This window comes from Dermacentor albipictus, chromosome 10 (genome assembly GCF_038994185.2).
Source record: "Dermacentor albipictus isolate Rhodes 1998 colony chromosome 10, USDA_Dalb.pri_finalv2, whole genome shotgun sequence".
In the NCBI taxonomy this organism is placed as follows: Eukaryota; Metazoa; Arthropoda; class Arachnida; order Ixodida; family Ixodidae; genus Dermacentor; species Dermacentor albipictus.
This window is the reverse complement of record NC_091830.1, coordinates 45438245-45455964: the sequence shown is the minus strand read 5'-3', so window position 1 is coordinate 45455964 and position 17720 is coordinate 45438245. Positions and strand designations below refer to the sequence as shown.

The following is a 17720-nucleotide window of genomic DNA, read 5'->3' as shown; positions in this document are numbered from 1 at the left end:
TAGAAGCGTCCGAGAGTGCACGAAGATGTTGGAGAACGATCGAAAATAACGAGCCGAACGTAGGGTGCGAGCCCTTTTTCAACCAGTCGAATAAACCCTGGTCGCGAGAGCGGTCTAGATCGCGCCAAAACGGTCAGCCGAAGATGCCGTAAGTACACTTGCAATGCTTTCGCAACTCGACCCCTTCTTAACTACCGTTCTTAACTTCAGTAACGGTGAGAGAGAAATCCCACTCCTACGCAACGCGTCAAAATGCGGCCGCCGGGAATCGAACCCAACACCTCACGCTCAGCGGCAGAACGCCATGTACGCTGAGCCGCCACGGCTTTCGATTGGGGATGCGGTTAAGCATCGCGGATGACGAGTGCAAGGCTTGTGATGAAACCCTATTGTTGGATGACCTGCACACTGAAACAGCCAAGGACATGCCGGTTGCGCGGCTGTTCGTCTTCTCTTCCCCTTCGCTTCCTCCTCCACCCGTCTCGTTCGCTCTAATTTTTTAAGGAGTTTATCCTTTCTTTTACCGGCACATCCTCCTCCTCCTTCGTCGGCAAGCGGGGCCTCGTCTCCTTGTCCCCGTTTCACTGTTCTGTGGCGCCCGGTTCCCTCCAGCACAAAGCCACACAGCCGGCTCCTAGTATCGCCATCTCCCCCTTCCCAACTCCCCACCTTGAAGCCTCCCTTTTTCTTCGACAAGAATGGCCCACCTCAAGAAAAGGTGACGCACCCATCGTCTTGAACATGCACTGAATCTTTCTCCCCAGTGGTTGAAGAAGACAGGTCGGAGGGTCCGAGCCGTACGTACGTGTGCCGGCTGCAGCCAGGGTTGGGGGAACCCCGCAAGCTCTTCGGGAGGGTATCCCCTGTGCGAAGGTGTAGGGAGGCGCGGGGTAGCTGGGGTGGAGGGGTGCGGGTGCCTCGTTTTTGGGTGTGGAGGTTGAGGGGCCGTGACCCACCCCGACCGACCTGTGACCCCGAGCCACCTGTTGTGTTTGCTCTGACTCCCCCCCCCCTCCCTCCCTCTCTCATCCCTCAATCCCCTGCACGGACAACGTCCATTAATCCTCGCTGGATGCGCTTGCCGAATAATATAAGTAAGCCGCGATTTTTTTCTTCCTGCTTCTCGAATAAGCGCCTGTCTTTTTTTGTTCGTTCTTTCTTTTTTTCTCTGATATATTTACCCTGCCCATGATAGTGCTAACGCTGCAGTGGTGACGTCGATCTTTCTTTTTCTTTTCTTTTTGCTGTTCATGTATTTCTTTTTCTTTTTCTTTTTCTGTCAGACGTGACTCCAAGAAACTTATTCTAAGAGGAACGGTGTTTGTCTGCTTTCCAACGTCCCTTGTCTGTTGGCACTTTCAGCTCCGAAAATGAAAAGAACGCTTACCAGAGTATTCCTGTTCAACGCATCCGGACGGCAAACATTAACAAGTTAACTTTTTTTCCACTGAGATCAGGCCACACCGTGTTCGTCATATCAACGATCGGCCATCTTGTTTGCACGTTATGTTCTTATTGTATTTTTCATTCGGCAGGTTCAACGTCAACACACATGCTCCATCCGCGCCCTACTCTTTGTTGGCTCATCGCTCGAGTCAGTGTTGACAGGACGAGTAGTTACTGAGAAACTAACCTATCTGACGTTACCACTTGTTAGACTGTATCAGTGCGTCACTCGCTGTGTGGATTTGGGTTAGTAGTGCGGTACGCGCTGCTCTTAAACCGTTCATCCTTGCTGTGTATTTTATAAACCTACTCGAATAACGTATCGCTTTCTTAATAAGACTTTGTGAATGTCGGTAGCGTGTGTATGTTTGAGATTTTTATAGCTGCACACATCATAACCGTACCCTACACCTAAAAGCATGTTTGGGCATTAGCTATCCGCGCTAACATTCCCAGCTTTTCATTGAAGTCGGCATGCCTGTCTGTCTGTCTGTCTGTCTGTCTGTCTGTCTGTCTGTCCGTCCGTCCGTCCGTCCGTCCGTCCGTCCGTCCGTCTGTCTGTCTGTCTGTCTGTCTGTCTGTCTGTCTGTCTGTCTGTCTGTCTGTCTGTCTGTCTGTCTGTCTGTCTGTCTGTCTGTCTGTCTGTCTGTCTGTCTGTCTGTCTGTCTGTCTGTCTGTCTGTCTGTCTGTCTGTCTGTCTGTCTGTCTGTCTGTCTGTCTGTCTGTCTGTCTGTCTGTCCGTCCGTCCGTCCGTCCGTCTGTCTGTCTGTCTGTCCGTCTCTCTGTCTGTCTGTCCGTCTGTCTGTCTGTCTGTCTGTCTGTCTGTCTGTCTGTCTGTCTGTCTGTCTGTCTGTCTGTCTGTCTGTCTGTCTGTCTGTCTGTCCGTCTCTCTGTCTGTCCGTCCGTCTGTCTGCCCGTCTGTCTGTCTGTCTGTCTGTCTGTCTGTCTGTCTGTCTGTCTGTCTGTCTGTCTGTCTGTCTGTCTGTCTGTCTGTCTGTCTGTCTGTCTGTCTGTCTGTCTGTCTGTCTGTCTGCCCGTCTGTCTGCCCGTCTGTCTGTCTGTCCGTCTGTCTGCCCGTCTGTCTGCCCGTCTGTCTGTCTGTCTGTCTGTCTGTCTGTCTGTCTGTCTGTCTGTCTGTCTGTCTGTCTGTCTGTCTGTCTGTCTGTCTGTCTGTCTGTCTGTGAGAAACATATACTAAATGGTTTTATTAACTTAGCCGCTGCTGTGGCACATGTATGCTGTGGTTCATAGACCATCATCATCATAAGCCTATATTAGTGTCCACTGGAGGACGAAGGTCTCTCTCCGCTATCTCCATTTAACCCTGGTTCACAAGTAGTCATCGCAAATTCGCATTTGCAGGACGGAGACTAATAATAAATTTATTTTGTCATGTTAATTCACAATTGCTGCACCCCTGTTTCAATATCTCCATCGAATGTTACTACATAAAGCGATTTATTTATTTATTTATTTATTTATTTATTTATTTATTTGGCAGCGCTACAAGTGTTTTGAAACCTTCGAAAGAACACGTGACGTAAAATACAGGCCGTGCCGCGATGCATTCAATGTCACTGAACATCAAAGAGGTATTTCATGGCTTGAAAAAACAAACGTGTAATATGCATCGTTATATTGCATCTCCAGCTTGCCGGGATGCCTTAGATGGTTTAGTTGGTAACGGCCAGGGCAACTGCCGTGTTTCACGCCATCGCCCACTTGATGACAGCTCTGCCCTTTGAGGGCTGCGCATCGGAACTTTTTGTGACTTCTTTTCCCCGCAAGTTCTCACTTACGGCGGCTCTTTGTAAGGCGCTTTTACCGGATTACCCCTAAGAAAGAGAGTCTCGTATATCTCAGAGTAACCGATAAAGTGAGCAGTTCCGTGGGTGCGTAGAAATCCCAATTTATGAAGGCGCCTTTACCCGTATACCCGTACGTGTAGGCTTTTCTCGTGCCATTTTGACTTGCAGGTCGTGTCCTTTACTTCTTTAGAACCTCGCACAATGGTACTTAAGCTTAAGACGTTACACTGGGCGTCTCAACTTTCTCGCTACGTCGTGCGAGCGTTCGCCGCTTAGCTATACGTCATTTTCAACATTTCTTCCTTCTTTCTTTCAAGTTTTCTTTCTTTCTTTCCTTTTTTTTTTTACTAAGGTTCCTAGATCCGCTAGGTCGACCCAGGTGACGTGTTGTGCTGGCTCTTGATGTGCGGGATCTTGGGTGCATATTGCCGTGGTGCCTCAGATTAACTGGAGGCTTCGCCGTCAAGCAACGACAATGACTTCCAGAAAAAAAAAATAAAGTTAGGCGACGTCTGGACTGCCTTATAAAAAATAATGTGGCAGAAACTTTGTGTAATCGTTTCTCTTACGCGGTCTTTTTATACTGTCCTGTTACGCCCCGTGAGTGCGCGTACTTCTGTGTGTGTGTGTGCGTGCGTTTGTGCATGTTTGCGTGTTCTATTTGCTGGAAATTCATTTTATAGCAATCGTTTGTATATCCAGCATCGTTAAACACGCGTGCAGCAGCTACAGCAGAGTAAGAGTTTCGAAGTGTTCTTCCAGCTTTCTCGAATCCATAAGTTTTTATTCCCCGAACAAACTTCCAGAAATTCCTTCCGTTTGCCTAGGAAGCAATATGTCTTAAGTCTTACATGTCTTAAGATATATCTTAAGGTGCAGTCGGCGTGTTCTGAGTAGCTTTATTTCCATTGGTGTTTATTATCTTCAGGCACTATCTTCGCGGCTTGTTCAACTGTACACGCATCGCCTGCGGGTTACATACACACACACACACACACACACACACACATATATATATATATATATATATATATATATATATATATATATATATATATATATATATATATATAATATACGTATGCTTCGAAGGACAGCGAAATCATGCGCGAGGTCTTATCCGAGTTCCTAAGAAAATGTCCCTTCGTTCGCATGTGCTCCCCGCATTGTTTCGCAAGCGCGCCTCTGTTCGAATTTGCTCGCTTGTCCACAGGCCGTCCACGTTGCGCCACATCTTGCACGTGGATCACACACACACGCACACGCAGCGCTCTGCCACCGAACACTGCATTTTCTTCCGGTTGTGTTTCGCGAACAAGAGGATGTTCCTCGGCATTGATCGAAATGCGTAGGCACACAAAAAGATAAATCGTGACGTGGTCGCCGCGCACGTCATTGTTTGCCGCCGATCGCTCAGCGTCCAGCGGTGACAGGTTGCAGGCAGCTTGGCGGGTTCGGGGTTTCAAGAGCGAGGTTCCGTGTCGACATCACAGCGGCCCAGTCTCGTGCAGCTGCGTCACGCGTTCTGTCCTTTCAGGGTGAAGGTCGCTGGGAAAGTGTTTTGCTGGTCAAGTTTTGCGTGTACCCCTGTTCCATCTTATTGCTTGCGCAGAGCGGAAGATTATGCGCGCAGCTGGAAACAGAAGGGTATTGTCCAAATTTATTTGGGAGTGCGCAGTGGGGTTTTTTCAGCGGAAGAATAGGAAACCTTTTTGCATACAGAGAAATTTTTTTTTTTAAAAAACTAAGAAACCTTACCGCGGCGCCTCTTAGACTTACACGGAATTGTTCCGTACTATTGTTACGGGTAGAGATCTAAGTGACCATATGTTTACAAACTATTCACAGTTTAACAACACCTGCAGGCTGGCTAGATGGTGCATTGCAGATAGACGGAAAAATAAGCGCACAGGAAGACACACACGAACAGCCTGTGCCAGTTCAGCAGTCGAATGATCAGTTCTAGCAGTCGCACGTGTCGTTCCTTGGCCTCATTCATTAAACTTTATTTGCCGAAGGAAGTCGGAGTCGATGTGGTCGGGGCCCTCAGTCCAAGGCTCCACTGGCCATTGCTGCCCGCCGGACCAGTTGGATGACTCGACCCTCGTTTTAGGTGGCTTTTTTTTTTAAAGATGGGGCGACAATTGTTGGTGGCAGTGACTGTGCTGACGTCAGACGCCCCGTTACGTACACCGTCGGTAACTTCGCTGTCCTCCTCTCTCTCTATCCTCGTCACACGCAGGGTCAGGTGTGGGGCCGGGCCTTCCTGCTGAGCGATGACGACACCAGCGCGCAAAACTCCCTCGGCTACCTCGACAATCGCGAAAGCCAGCTGGGTGGCTACTCCGTCCGGTTCGTCCAGTTCCGGCCGAGGGACCCGCGGGAGGAACCCTTTCCGGCTCTCGTTTACATTGCCACTCCCAACAACCCGCTCTACTTGGGACCAGCCAGCGCCGTCCAGCTGGCCGACGAGGTCCTGGCGGCCCGGGGCTTCTGCGGCGCCAACGCCGAGTACGTGCTCAAGCTGGCGCGATTCATGAAGGAGGAGGTTCCGGACGCCTGGGACGACCACCTCTTCACGCTCGAGTCCCTGCTGAGGACCAGGCTCAAGGACTCGTGGAAGGCCCTGCAGGAGATGAGTGCCTACGAGGCGCCCATGTCGGCCTGGGAGCAGCTGCGACGGTTCTCCCTGTTTTCGGATAACGGCGACGTCCAGGAGGAACAGGGCGGTGACGCTGCGGCGGGCCCCGCGGCGGAAGTGACCAGTGACTTCGTGTCGAACGTGCCCACCAGAAAGCTGAGGTGCCTGGACATTTGATCAGACAGTGTTCCGCTCAGGAGACACCTATGCCTCCTGCGGTGCTCGTCGTCCGCCTCGTTTGAACGCCGAAGAAAGAGCTGTCAAGGGGAACTGGAATGGGACTATAGTAATGTGAAGGAAACTTTTCCTTTACTGTGCTTGGTGGCTATAGGATGTAACTGCAATCCCTGATGCATCATTCAAAGAGATTTAAGGTGTCCTGGATGTTGTGTGGCATGCGTGTCAGACCAAGGTCGGTTGTGTAAGACTCGCGCTTATTTGTCCAGGACTATGACTTTGCTTTGGCTATGCTTTGCTTTGACTGTGGCTTTGCCCTGCAGCATATCGGCCATGATCTCTTGAATAACCAGGGCCCGGTGGTGCCCGCCACGGAATTCGTGCTTGTTTATCTTAATTGGTGAGACCTCGAGCATCTCACTGACGCTGCCTCCGTTAAACAGCATGAACTTGACCGGAACACAAATGAAAAATTTAAAGCTATTCAGAAAGCTTGGTTGTTCTTATAATATACATTACGATATTATCCTCAAAGTCCTAGTGATCACTTTTACCTTGGTCACGCTTCGGCAGAAAGTCGTACTGAGCTCGTCGCTTTTTGTGGTTGTGTGACGCAAACGCTACTCTGAGGAACCAGTTTGGCGCACCCTCATGATCACCAGCGAGGTAACTGTTGCGATTGTTTCGTGTCATCCCTGCAACGCTGGTATTCGGTGCCACGTTTCTCTGAAGGGCTAGATGCTGGTGAGGCGTGCTTTAAGCTGCCTTTCTCTGTGTCAAGGGTACGTCAGAGATCTGGCTACTTTTGTGGCTATCTAGATGTGGCAGGAGGTTGTTGAAGGGACGCTTAAAGCCGACACTCAATCGATACTTTAAAATTACAATCTCGTAAAACTCACATTGTTTTATTTCATTTCTTAACTCAACCAAATGATTAGCAAGAACGCTAGAGACTAAAAGAACCACAAGAATTTTCCAATTCGAGTCGGCCACGACCTATTGTTGATTCGAACATTCAACGGAGCTATTGTTTTTCTAACATATACAGGACACTCTGGAACCGACAATGCCCAGTGGTGAGCGCATGGGAGGGAACGCTGAATTCGTTTTAGGCAGCGATTATACATGACGTCTGAATTCAAATGCGACGCGTGAACATGTAACAGGCAGCTTTCCTGTTGAAAACTTGGCCGCATTGATCTTTGATGCGAAGCATGTCTTTTTTGCCACTACGGTCTTTCGAAGGCAATGTATATGTTCCCTTATATATCGCTCGAGGGGGCTCTTGGTAACTCTTGGTTGCCACATTGATTTTACAGGGAACTTGAATGCTCGATTATACTGTATTGCCCTCTGTATAGCTGCCCGGTTCCGTTGTGCCGGCTGCCATGATTTCATGAATGGTTGTAGGATGCCTTGAACGCGAATAGTTGTGCAAGAAAGCTTTAACTGTTTCCGGGGCCTCAAGACCAATTTATTGTAGTAACCTAAATTAAAGAAAGGACCAAATGTGTTAAACGCGGGAATACTCAGTTACATTGCTATTTTTCTGACAGCGATTTTCGTGCTTCTCGCTGCAGTATTTAAGGACAGGATGCATAATTTAAGTTCCTAGGTCAATTTGACTTTGACTGTCTGTTTACTCAGAGTGGTTGTTAGGTTATCTTGAAACATTGAGAGTGTTTGTATTTATTTTTTGAACATGCTGTATGAGCCCTATAGCGGCACCTTTAAATAGTTCGCAATGTTTTCGCTAGCTAGCCAGAACTCCACGAAGGGAATTACGCGGCCTCGCCATAGTGTCGAAGTGCTGAAAGAAAAATTTGAGGGCACTACACCCAATAGCATAATTCGTATTCACACGATGGCAGACACGGGTGCATGACTAATAGGCACAGACTATATGTAGTTTACTATACTTGTAGCCTGGATGTCACCGATGTATCCATCCCCTCACTGAATGATTAGCATGTCGCATTTCATTCGAGGTGTTACCTTTATTCAAGCGCAGATGATTGAAATATGGTGTGCCCTGACCAGTTGCAAACGCATACGTTTAATCGGGTAATGTTCCCAATGCCTGTCAAATGCCTACAGTCGATGCCAGTCGTCACTCGCAACCAACAGTGCCAGTGACTGTGTAATTTCACGTTAGGTACGGTCAGTAGAAGTTATCGTGCTTGAAATCTTGAAAGCCCTCGAATATAACGCGAAACAATCACGGGAATACTACTAAAAACACGTTAGACTACGCAAGCATTGTCATCAGCTGTGTGAGTTCATCGCACTTTCCATTCAACGTGGAATGGTTGGATATTAACCTCCGTATTCAGAAATATACCTTAACTTGAAGCCTGTGCTTGACGTTGGTCGAGATAACGCCTGGCGGGAACGTGCCCAATATGCTAATTGCCTTTATTAGGCGCGTTCATCTTCGCCACGCAAAGCATAGACTTCAAGTTAAGACTTATTTCTGAATGAGGGTTAAAGAGAGTTCTACCTTACCCGTATAACCTACCATGCTTTCGCGGAATACCGCGGTACCGCAGACGTGAAGGGCACTAAAAAAACAGGCAGCGATATCTTGTGGTGGTTTCTCCAACAACAACGCGTTAGAAACATTTTCGTCTTACAAAGGTGGGCTCGTCGAATGAAAAGAAATCCGAGAACACCTAAGCACTTCTTGCGAGTTGGGAAAGTGAAAGCATTAATGTTCAGTGGAACGCCGCTGAGTGGTCCTTATGGCGCATTCACACCGAAGGCGGGGCGGGCAAAGCGGGCAGGCGGAAAGCGGAAAGCGGCGAAAACCTCCTCGCCGAGCGGGCAAAGCAGGCGGAAAACGCGGCGGGCAGCCCGATCGCTCTCGGACCGATTTTTTCCGCCCCGCCGAAGCTTCCCGCTTTCCCGCAGCCAACCAGGGCTCGAGGAGACAAGCCGACTCAAAAGGCATCCACCGAGACAGCTGAATTTTGCGCTGCACTTTTGATCGACACCTTGTTGCGCGATGCTATGTGACAAGAGACACGACATACTCAAGGACACTGAATACAAGCATCAAAGCACTGGCATGACCAATTCGCTCTCGTTCTTGCAAAGCGGGGCGGACCCACCAGCGGTGTTGGCGGGCGGTCTTCGAGCTTTCTGCTGCTCGTCTTAAAAAGCTCCTGAAGTGGCGGCGAGTATTATGCCAACTATTTCGTCTTCTTCGTCCGAGCTGCTTCACAAGTGGTTAGCAAGCGCGAGCGGCCGTCCAGACGACGGTGGTGCGGTGACGACGTTCGCGCGCGCGCGTTGAGGACGGGCGACTGGTGCCAAGAGATGGCGACACGTGTGCCACGAAAACGCCGGATGCTCCGCCCTCGCTGCCACGCGGGCCGCCAGGCAAGCCGTCCGGTCTGAACAGGCGCGCGCGCTCACCGCCTCGCCGCGTTGAAAATCCGCTTGGCCGCTTAGCCGCTCCGCTTTCGGTGTGAATGTGCCCTTAGAGTTGTGCGCTCCGAGCCAGCAGGCAGCAGCAGCCTGCAGCACCAACGCCGCATGCCAGCGACGCCCTACGCTACGAGACCGAAGAAGCAGCGGCGGCCACCACGGCCGGTAGGGCGCGCGCAGCATTTAAGCCCAGTGGGTGAGAGAGAGAGAGAGATAGATTTATATATACTGACCGCGCGCCCGCTTCCGAAAGCGAGACGGCGGCCACGGCGCGCGAGGTTCACGTGATTGCCTCACCGACGAGAACCCGTCTCGCCCCCTGGTGTCGCGTTACCATATCGGCTCCGTCGACGCGCGCTCGTGACGTGGCCTCGCAGCCAATGGGAATTTAGGTGCCGTTTCGCTGCTACAGACGCCGCCTTTCTCCCGCAATGGGCCATTTGATGCTCTCGCATCAAAAAAAGGCTGCATGTCGACGCTGATATCGCTACCGACTCCTTACACCACAAGATAAGTAGACGAATGCTCGGTAACTGTAAATACAGTTCTTTGTCCTCTATGAATAATCTCTGCACCACGAGATGATTCCACCTACTCTGCTGTTCAGGTCTACGCCTCCGGTTCCAGGAAGGACAATACGTTATACGGACAGATTAAAGCTCCCTACTAAGGCATAACTGCGGTTACGTGCACAAGTCGCCTTGGGATCTCAATTCGTAGCATGTTAGTAAAGTTACCGTGAGTCTCTTAAGTGGCCTTCACAATGTTGACATATTTTCTGGTACATACACTGGCATTTGCACCTGGAAGTGTTCGTTTTTCTCTGGGAAACACGCGCGTGGTGTTCTTGCACTTGCGGTGCTCGTCTGTGATATAACCTTGATTCCTGCTAACCTGTGACTTTCTTGTATCGCACTACTGTGCAAGCGAATGTGTTTCACCATGGGTGCATAATAATCAAAACACCGCTAATAAACGACTTTCTTTCACCAAGCAAAAGGCTTATTTGTGTTCTTTTACAATGCTGCTTCCTCATAAATTGAATTTAAGCAGTTTGTAGATTGTCCGCAGACTTTCAGTAGGTGGATTTGATTTTCTATAAATTTTTCGCCCCAAAATAAATACATACATTGTAAATGAAAAAAACCTGTAAGAATTCTATTTCCCTTATTCTATTCTGGTCCATATGTCTCCGGACTCGTGGATTTTAGAAGGTCCACAGACATTATATCTGTCAGAAGAATACGAGGCTATCGCAAGCTGTAATGGTAAATGACGAATAAGTACACTGAACCGAAGAGAAGATCTGCGATTTAAATGAGTCAGCAGACGTATCCCGCCGCGGTTTCTTCAAAGGCCCGGTCCTGGGGGTTCTACGAACTTCGGCATATATCAGCACTGCAAGAGCTAGAACGTTCTCTGTTCATGGGCGACATGTAGAATCATCTGTCTTAAAACGACGCTGATTTTCAGAGCCTTCGATTTCCTTGACGCATCAAATGGTGCTTCACTAGAAAAATTTGAAGTTTCGTTTAACAGACAGCATCGGCCGAATGCCACTGCACATAGATGGGTCTGTATCGGCTTCTTTCTTTCAATGTTACTATTGCAGTAAGCCTAAAAACATGGAACATTTTTTTGCAGGATGGAGTAGCGTTGCACTTAAAGGAAAAAAACTTATAGAAGGTACACTACGTCAGCTGGGACTGTGGCATACGCTTCCCGTTAAACTTTGCATTGTAGCGTCGGCACCGCAATAGGAACGGATAAGATGGCTCAGTTAATTAATTCTATAAGTGAAATAAAAACACTGCCATGCTAATTTCCTGAGTGTTCTTTTCTAACCATAATTACAGCACTAATAATAGCACATGTTCTTTATTATGACCCTAAAGCTAATACTAATTACGAAAATTATCTGTTTATTACGTTATATCTAATTCACAAAATTCATTTTTTTTACCTTTTTTCTTCCCTACTACCAACCGATTCATGGCCTATCTTACGTAATGGGTTGAGCCACTACTACAAGCACCAAACCAGACCAAATTGTGAGCGGAGTACAAGAGCTTGGCGATTAACGTTATGGTTCTTCCTTGCCTATGTGTCTAGTCGTGCCCAACTTGAAAACAAATATGCACAGTGGTACCCAATTCACTGGTCTTAAGAGTAACCTCCAGTAAAATGCTGCCTGAACAGCGACACTGCACACGCACATTCTCTTTAGCCGTACCCCCGCAGGCTACGACAAAATGAAATCAAGCATTACGCCTCGCGGTCGCAGGCGTGCATTTCACAGTCCGCCGTCTGTATTCCGAACTGGCCTGGCCGTCTGCTACAGAAGCACGAACGCAGACGAACGGCTTCTTCATCTGCGCAACGATGGATACGTCTGCTGCTCTTTCGTGACTGTTCACGTCATGCAGGTCGCCCCACGCCGGCGGAGACCGTTTCCCACAATGCGTCTTCATCGCGCAACCAAAAGTGACAGGTAAGCTTTTGCTGTCACGCGAAGGGGCGGGGAGAGGCGAGATCACTTGGCGGGCTGCACCCCTCAACAATGGGACGACCGCTGCGTGCCGTGCCACAACACCACGTCGTCTGCTTCGCGCGCGCCGCGGATCACGTCGTCTGCTACGCCGAAGCACGCATCGTCTGCGACAGGATGCATCGTACGTCTGCTCCGGCACGCAATGGAGAAGGCGGCAAGGAGGAATGTGGGCAGCCGCCGGAATCATGCTATTCCTCAGTTATATATTCGTTTCAGCCAGGTAAAAAAAGTTCTGGGAGACCAGCTCTGGGCCGCCCGGCAAGCCGAAGGTGCCGCTCGAGTCCAAGGACTTCGAGCCGTTACCTGAGGCCACCACAGCAAGAACTGCCGGACTATTCTTCAATAAAGTTTCTTCTTCTTCTTCTTCTCTCAGAAGCACATGTTCTCGCATACATAACTTCCCGCGCATGCGCTGACGCCGATTTACGCGAGAAATAAACGAATGACGCACCTAATTACTCTCTCCAAAAAAGAAAAAAAACGATAAGCCTGAAAATATAATAAGCCATGCAAATATTCGTTTCAGCCAGGCAAAAAAAGTCGTCTCGAAACCGCTGGTTTCCAAAAATATCACTCCCCAAGCCTTAATAAAGCGAAAATAAAACATCCACACAATCAAAGCAAAAAAAAAACATAAGGGTTTATTGAAAGGAAAGCCTCGCAGTTGCAGAAAAATTCGTCCAGGTCCAGCACTCGCACCCAGGACCACCGCCTCTCCGGGCAGCCGCTCTACCATCTGAGCTAACCAGGCGGCTAGAAGATGGCAGGGCGAAGTCGAACTTGTCGACAACTTCCCACGCATGCGAGAACGCCGCTTAGCGCGATGAATAAGCGATTAGTCCCACATAATATTTCCCGCAAAAATGAAAAAAAAAACACTAAGCCTATAGCCCATGAAAACATAGGTTTCCGGGAGCTCAAATAAGTTGCCTCGAAATCGCTGGTTCTTCGCATATATCACTCCCCACGCGTGCGCAAACGACGCTAAGCGCGATAAATAAACGACTGGCCCCATATTATATTTCCCCCCAAAATTGAAAAAACACTAAGCCTATAGCCCATGAAAATATTGGTTTCCGGGAGCTAAAATAAATTGCCTCGAAATCGCTGGTTCTTCGCATATATCGCTCCCCACGCGTGCGCAAACGACGCTAAGCGCGATAAATAAGCGACTGGCCCCATATTATATTTCCCCCCAAAATTGAAAAAACACTAAGCCTATAGCCCATGAAAATATTGGTTTCCGGGAGCTAAAATAAATTGCCTCGAAATCGCAGGTTCTTCGCATATATCGCTCCCCACGCATGCGCAAACGACGCTAAGCGCGATAAATAAACGACTGGCCCCATATTATATTTCCCCCCAAAATTGAAAAAACACTAAGCCTATAGCCCATGAAAATATTGGTTTCCGGGAGCTAAAATAAATTGCCTCGAAATCGCAGGTTCTTCGCATATATCGCTCCCCACGCATGCGCAAACGACGCTAAGCGCGATAAATAAACGACTGGCCCCATATTATATTTCCCCCCAAAATTGGAAAAGCACTAAGCCTATAGCCCATGAAAATATTGGTTTCCGGGAGCTAAAATGAATTGCCTCGAAATCGCAGGTTCTTCGCATATATCGCTCCCCACGCATGCGCAAACGACGCTAAGCGCGATAAATAAGCGACTGGCCACATATTATATTTCGCCCCAAAATTGAAAAAACACTAAGCCTATAGCCCATGAAAATATTGGTTTCCGGGAGGTAAAATAGGTTGCCTCGAAATCGCAGGTTCTTCGCATATATCGCTCCCGACGCATGCGCAAACGACGCTAAGCGCGATAAATAAGCGACTGGCCACATATTATATTTCGCCCCAAAATTGAAAAAACACTAAGCCTATAGCCCATTAAAATATTGGTTTCCGGGAGCTAAAATAAGTTGCCTCGAAATCTCAGGTTCTTTGCATATATCGCTCCCCACGCATGCGCAAACGACGCTAAGCGCGATAAATAGGCGACTGGCCACATATTATATTTCCCCCCAAAATTGAAAAAACACTAAGCCTATAGCCCATGAAAATATTGGTTTCCGGGAGCTAAAATAAACTGCCTCGAAATCGCAGCTTCTTCGCATATATCGCTCCCCACGCATGCGCAAACGACGCTAAGCGCGATAAATAAGCGACTGGCCACATATTATATTTCATAATATAATTTTTGGGACGAAAAATGAAGTGCCTCGAAGTTGCTGGTTCTCCGCATGTATCAGTCCCAGGGCATGCGCAGACGCCGTTTAACGCGATAAATAAAAGATTAGGCAAAAGATAATTTTTCCCTCAAAATCGAAAAAACGGTAAGCCTATAGCCCATGAAAATATCATTTTTGGGACGAAAAATAAAGTGCCTCGAGGGTGCTGGTTCTCCGCATGTATCAGTCCCAGGGCATGCGCGGACGCCGTTTCACGCGATAAATAAACGATTATGCAAAGAATAATTTTTCCCTCAAAATCGAAAAAACGGTAAGCCCATGAAAATATCATTTTTGGGACGAAAAATAAAGTGCCTCGAGGGCGCTGGTTCTCCGCATGTAATAGTCCCAGGGCATGCGCAGACGCCGTTTACCGCGATAAATAAACGATTATGCAAAGAATAATTTTTCCCTCAAAATCGAAAAAACGGTAAGCCTATAGCCCATGAAAATATAATTTTTGGGACGAAAAATAAAGTGCCTCGAAGGCGCTGGTTCTCCGCATGTATCAGTCCCAGGGCATGCGCAGACGCTGTTTAACGCGATAAATAAACGATTATGCAAAGAATAATTTTTCCCTCAAAATCGAAAAAACGGTAAGCCTATAGCCCATGAAAATATCATTTTTGGGACGAAAAATAAAGTGCCTCAAGTGCGCTGGTTCTCCGCATGTAATAGTCCCAGGGCATGCGCAGACGCCGTTTACCGCGATAAATAAACGATTATGCGAAGAATAATTTTTCCCTCAAAATCGAAAAAACGGTAAGCCTATAGCCCACGAAAATATCATTTTTGGGACGAAAAATAAAGTGCCTCGAGGGCGCTGGTTCTCCGCATGTATCAGTCCCAGGGCATGCGCAGACGCCGTTTACCGCGATAAATAAACGATTAGGCAAAGAATAATTTTTCCCTCAAAATCGAAAAAACGGTAAGCCTATAGCCCACGAAAATATCATTTTTGGGACGAAAAATAAAGTGCCTCGAGGGCGCTGGTTCTCCGCATGTAATAGTCCCAGGGCATGCGCAGACGCCGTTTAACGCGATAAATAAACGATTAGGCAAAGAATAATTTTTCCCTCAAAATCGAAAAAACGGTAAGCCTATAGCCCACGAAAATATCATTTTTGGGACGAAAAATAAAGTGCCTCGAGGGCGCTGGTTCTCCGCATCTATCAGTCCCAGGGCATGCGCAGACGCCGTTTAACGCGATAAATAAACGATTAGGCAAAGAATAATTTTTCCCTCAAAATCGAAAAAACGGTAAGCCTATAGCCCATGAAAATATCATTTTTGGGACGAAAAATAAAGTGCCTCAAGGGCGCTGGTTCTCCGCATGTATCAGTCCCAGGGCATGCGCAGACGCCCTTTAACGCGATAAATAAACGATTAGGCAAAGAATAATTTTTCCCTCAAAATCGAAAAAACGGTAAGCCTATAGCCCACGAAAATATGATTTTTGGGTCGAAAAATAAAGTGCCTCGAGGGCGCTGGTTCTCCGCATGTAATAGTCCCAGGGCATGCGCAGACGCCGTTTAACGCGATAAATAAAAGATTAGGCAAAAGATAATTTTTCCCTCAAAATCGAAAAAACGGTAAGCCTATAGCCCATGAAAATATCATTTTTGGGACGAAAAATAAAGTGCCTCGAGGGTGCTGGTTCTCCGCATGTAATAGTCCCAGGGCATGCGCAGACGCCGTTTAACGCGATAAATAAACGATTAGACAAAGAATAATTTTTCCCTCAAAATCGAAAAAACGGTAAGCCTATAGCCCATGAAAATATCATTTTTGGGACGAAAAATAAAGTGCCTCGAGGGTGCTGGTTCTCCGCATGTAATAGTCCCAGGGCATGCGCAGACGCCGTTTAACGCGATAAATAAACGATTAGGCAAAGAATAATTTTTCCCTCAAAATCGAAAAAACGGTAAGCCTATAGCCCATGAAAATATGATTTTTGGGTCGAAAAATAAAGTGCCTCGAGGGTGCTGGTTCTCCGCATGTAATAGTCCCAGGGCATGCGCGGACGCTGTTTAACGCGATAAATAAACGATTAGGCAAAGAATAATTTTTCCCTCAAAATCGAAAAAACGGTAAGCCTATAGCCCATGAAAATATGATTTTTGGGTCGAAAAATAAAGTGCCTCGAGGGTGCTGGTTCTCCGCATGTAATAGTCCCAGGGCATGCGCAGACGCCGTTTAACGCGATAAATAAACGATTAGGCAAAGAATAATTTTTCCCTCAAAATCGAAAAAACGGTAAGCCTATAGCCCATGAAAATATCATTTTTGGGACGAAAAATAAAGTGCCTCGAGGGTGCTGGTTCTCCGCATGTAATAGTCCCAGGGCATGCGCAGACGCCGTTTAACGCGATAAATAAACGATTAGGCAAAGAATAATTTTTCCCTCAAAATCGAAAAAACGGTAAGCCTATGAAAATATGATTTTTGGGACGAAAAATAAAGTGCCTCGAGGGTGCTGGTTCTCCGCATGTAATAGTCCCAGGGCATGCGCAGACGCCGTTTAACGCGATAAATAAACGATTAGGCAAAGAATAATTTTTCCCTCAAAATCGAAAAAACGGTAAGCCTATAGCCCATGAAAATATGATTTTTGGGTCGAAAAATAAAGTGCCTCGAGGGTGCTGGTTCTCCGCATGTAATAGTCCCAGGGCATGCGCAGACGCCGTTTAACGCGATAAATAAACGATTAGGCAAAGAATAATTTTTCCCTCAAAATTGAAAAAACGGTAAGCCTATAGCCCATGAAAATATTATTTTTGGGTCGAAAAATAAAGTGCCTCGAGGGTGCTGGTTCTCCGCATGTAATAGTCCCAGGGCATGCGCAGACGCCGTTTAACGCGATAAATAAACGATTAGGCAAAGAATAATTTTTCCCTCAAAATCGAAAAAACGGTAAGCCTATAGCCCATGAAAATATCATTTTTGGGACGAAAAATAAAGTGCCTCGAGGGTGCTGGTTCTCCGCATGTAATAGTCCCAGGGCATGCGCAGACGCCGTTTAACGCGATAAATAAACGATTAGGCAAAGAATAATTTTTCCCTCAAAATCGAAAAAACGGTAAGCCTATAGCCCATGAAAATATGATTTTTGGGTCGAAAAATAAAGTGCCTCGAGGGTGCTGGTTCTCCGCATGTAATAGTCCCAGGGCATGCGCAGACGCCGTTTAACGCGATAAATAAACGATTAGGCAAAGAATAATTTTTCCCTCAAAATCGAAAAAACGGTAAGCCTATAGCCCACGAAAATATGATTTTTGGGTCGAAAAATAAAGTGCCTCGAGGGCGCTGGTTCTCCGCATGTATCAGTCCCAGGGCATGCGCAGACGCCGTTTACCGCGATAAATAAACGATTATGCAAAGAATAATTTTTCCCTCAAAATCGAAAAAACGGTAAGCTTATAGCCCATGAA

At 47.4% G+C, this 17720-nt stretch overlaps 1 protein-coding gene across 2 annotated transcripts in view; it reads left to right on the top strand.

The window, feature by feature from the left end:
* The window catches only part of LOC139050934 (glutathione-specific gamma-glutamylcyclotransferase 1-like), a 213039-nt gene extending 202539 nt beyond the window's left edge, over positions 1-10500 (top strand). For both annotated transcript variants that reach the window (XM_070527800.1, XM_070527801.1), the window contains one exon: positions 5497-10500. In XM_070527800.1, the coding sequence (XP_070383901.1) occupies positions 5497-6072 (576 nt within the window). In that variant the 3' untranslated portion in view covers positions 6073-10500. The remainder of the gene's footprint in view (positions 1-5496) is intronic.
* Positions 10501-17720: the final 7220 nt, after the last annotated feature.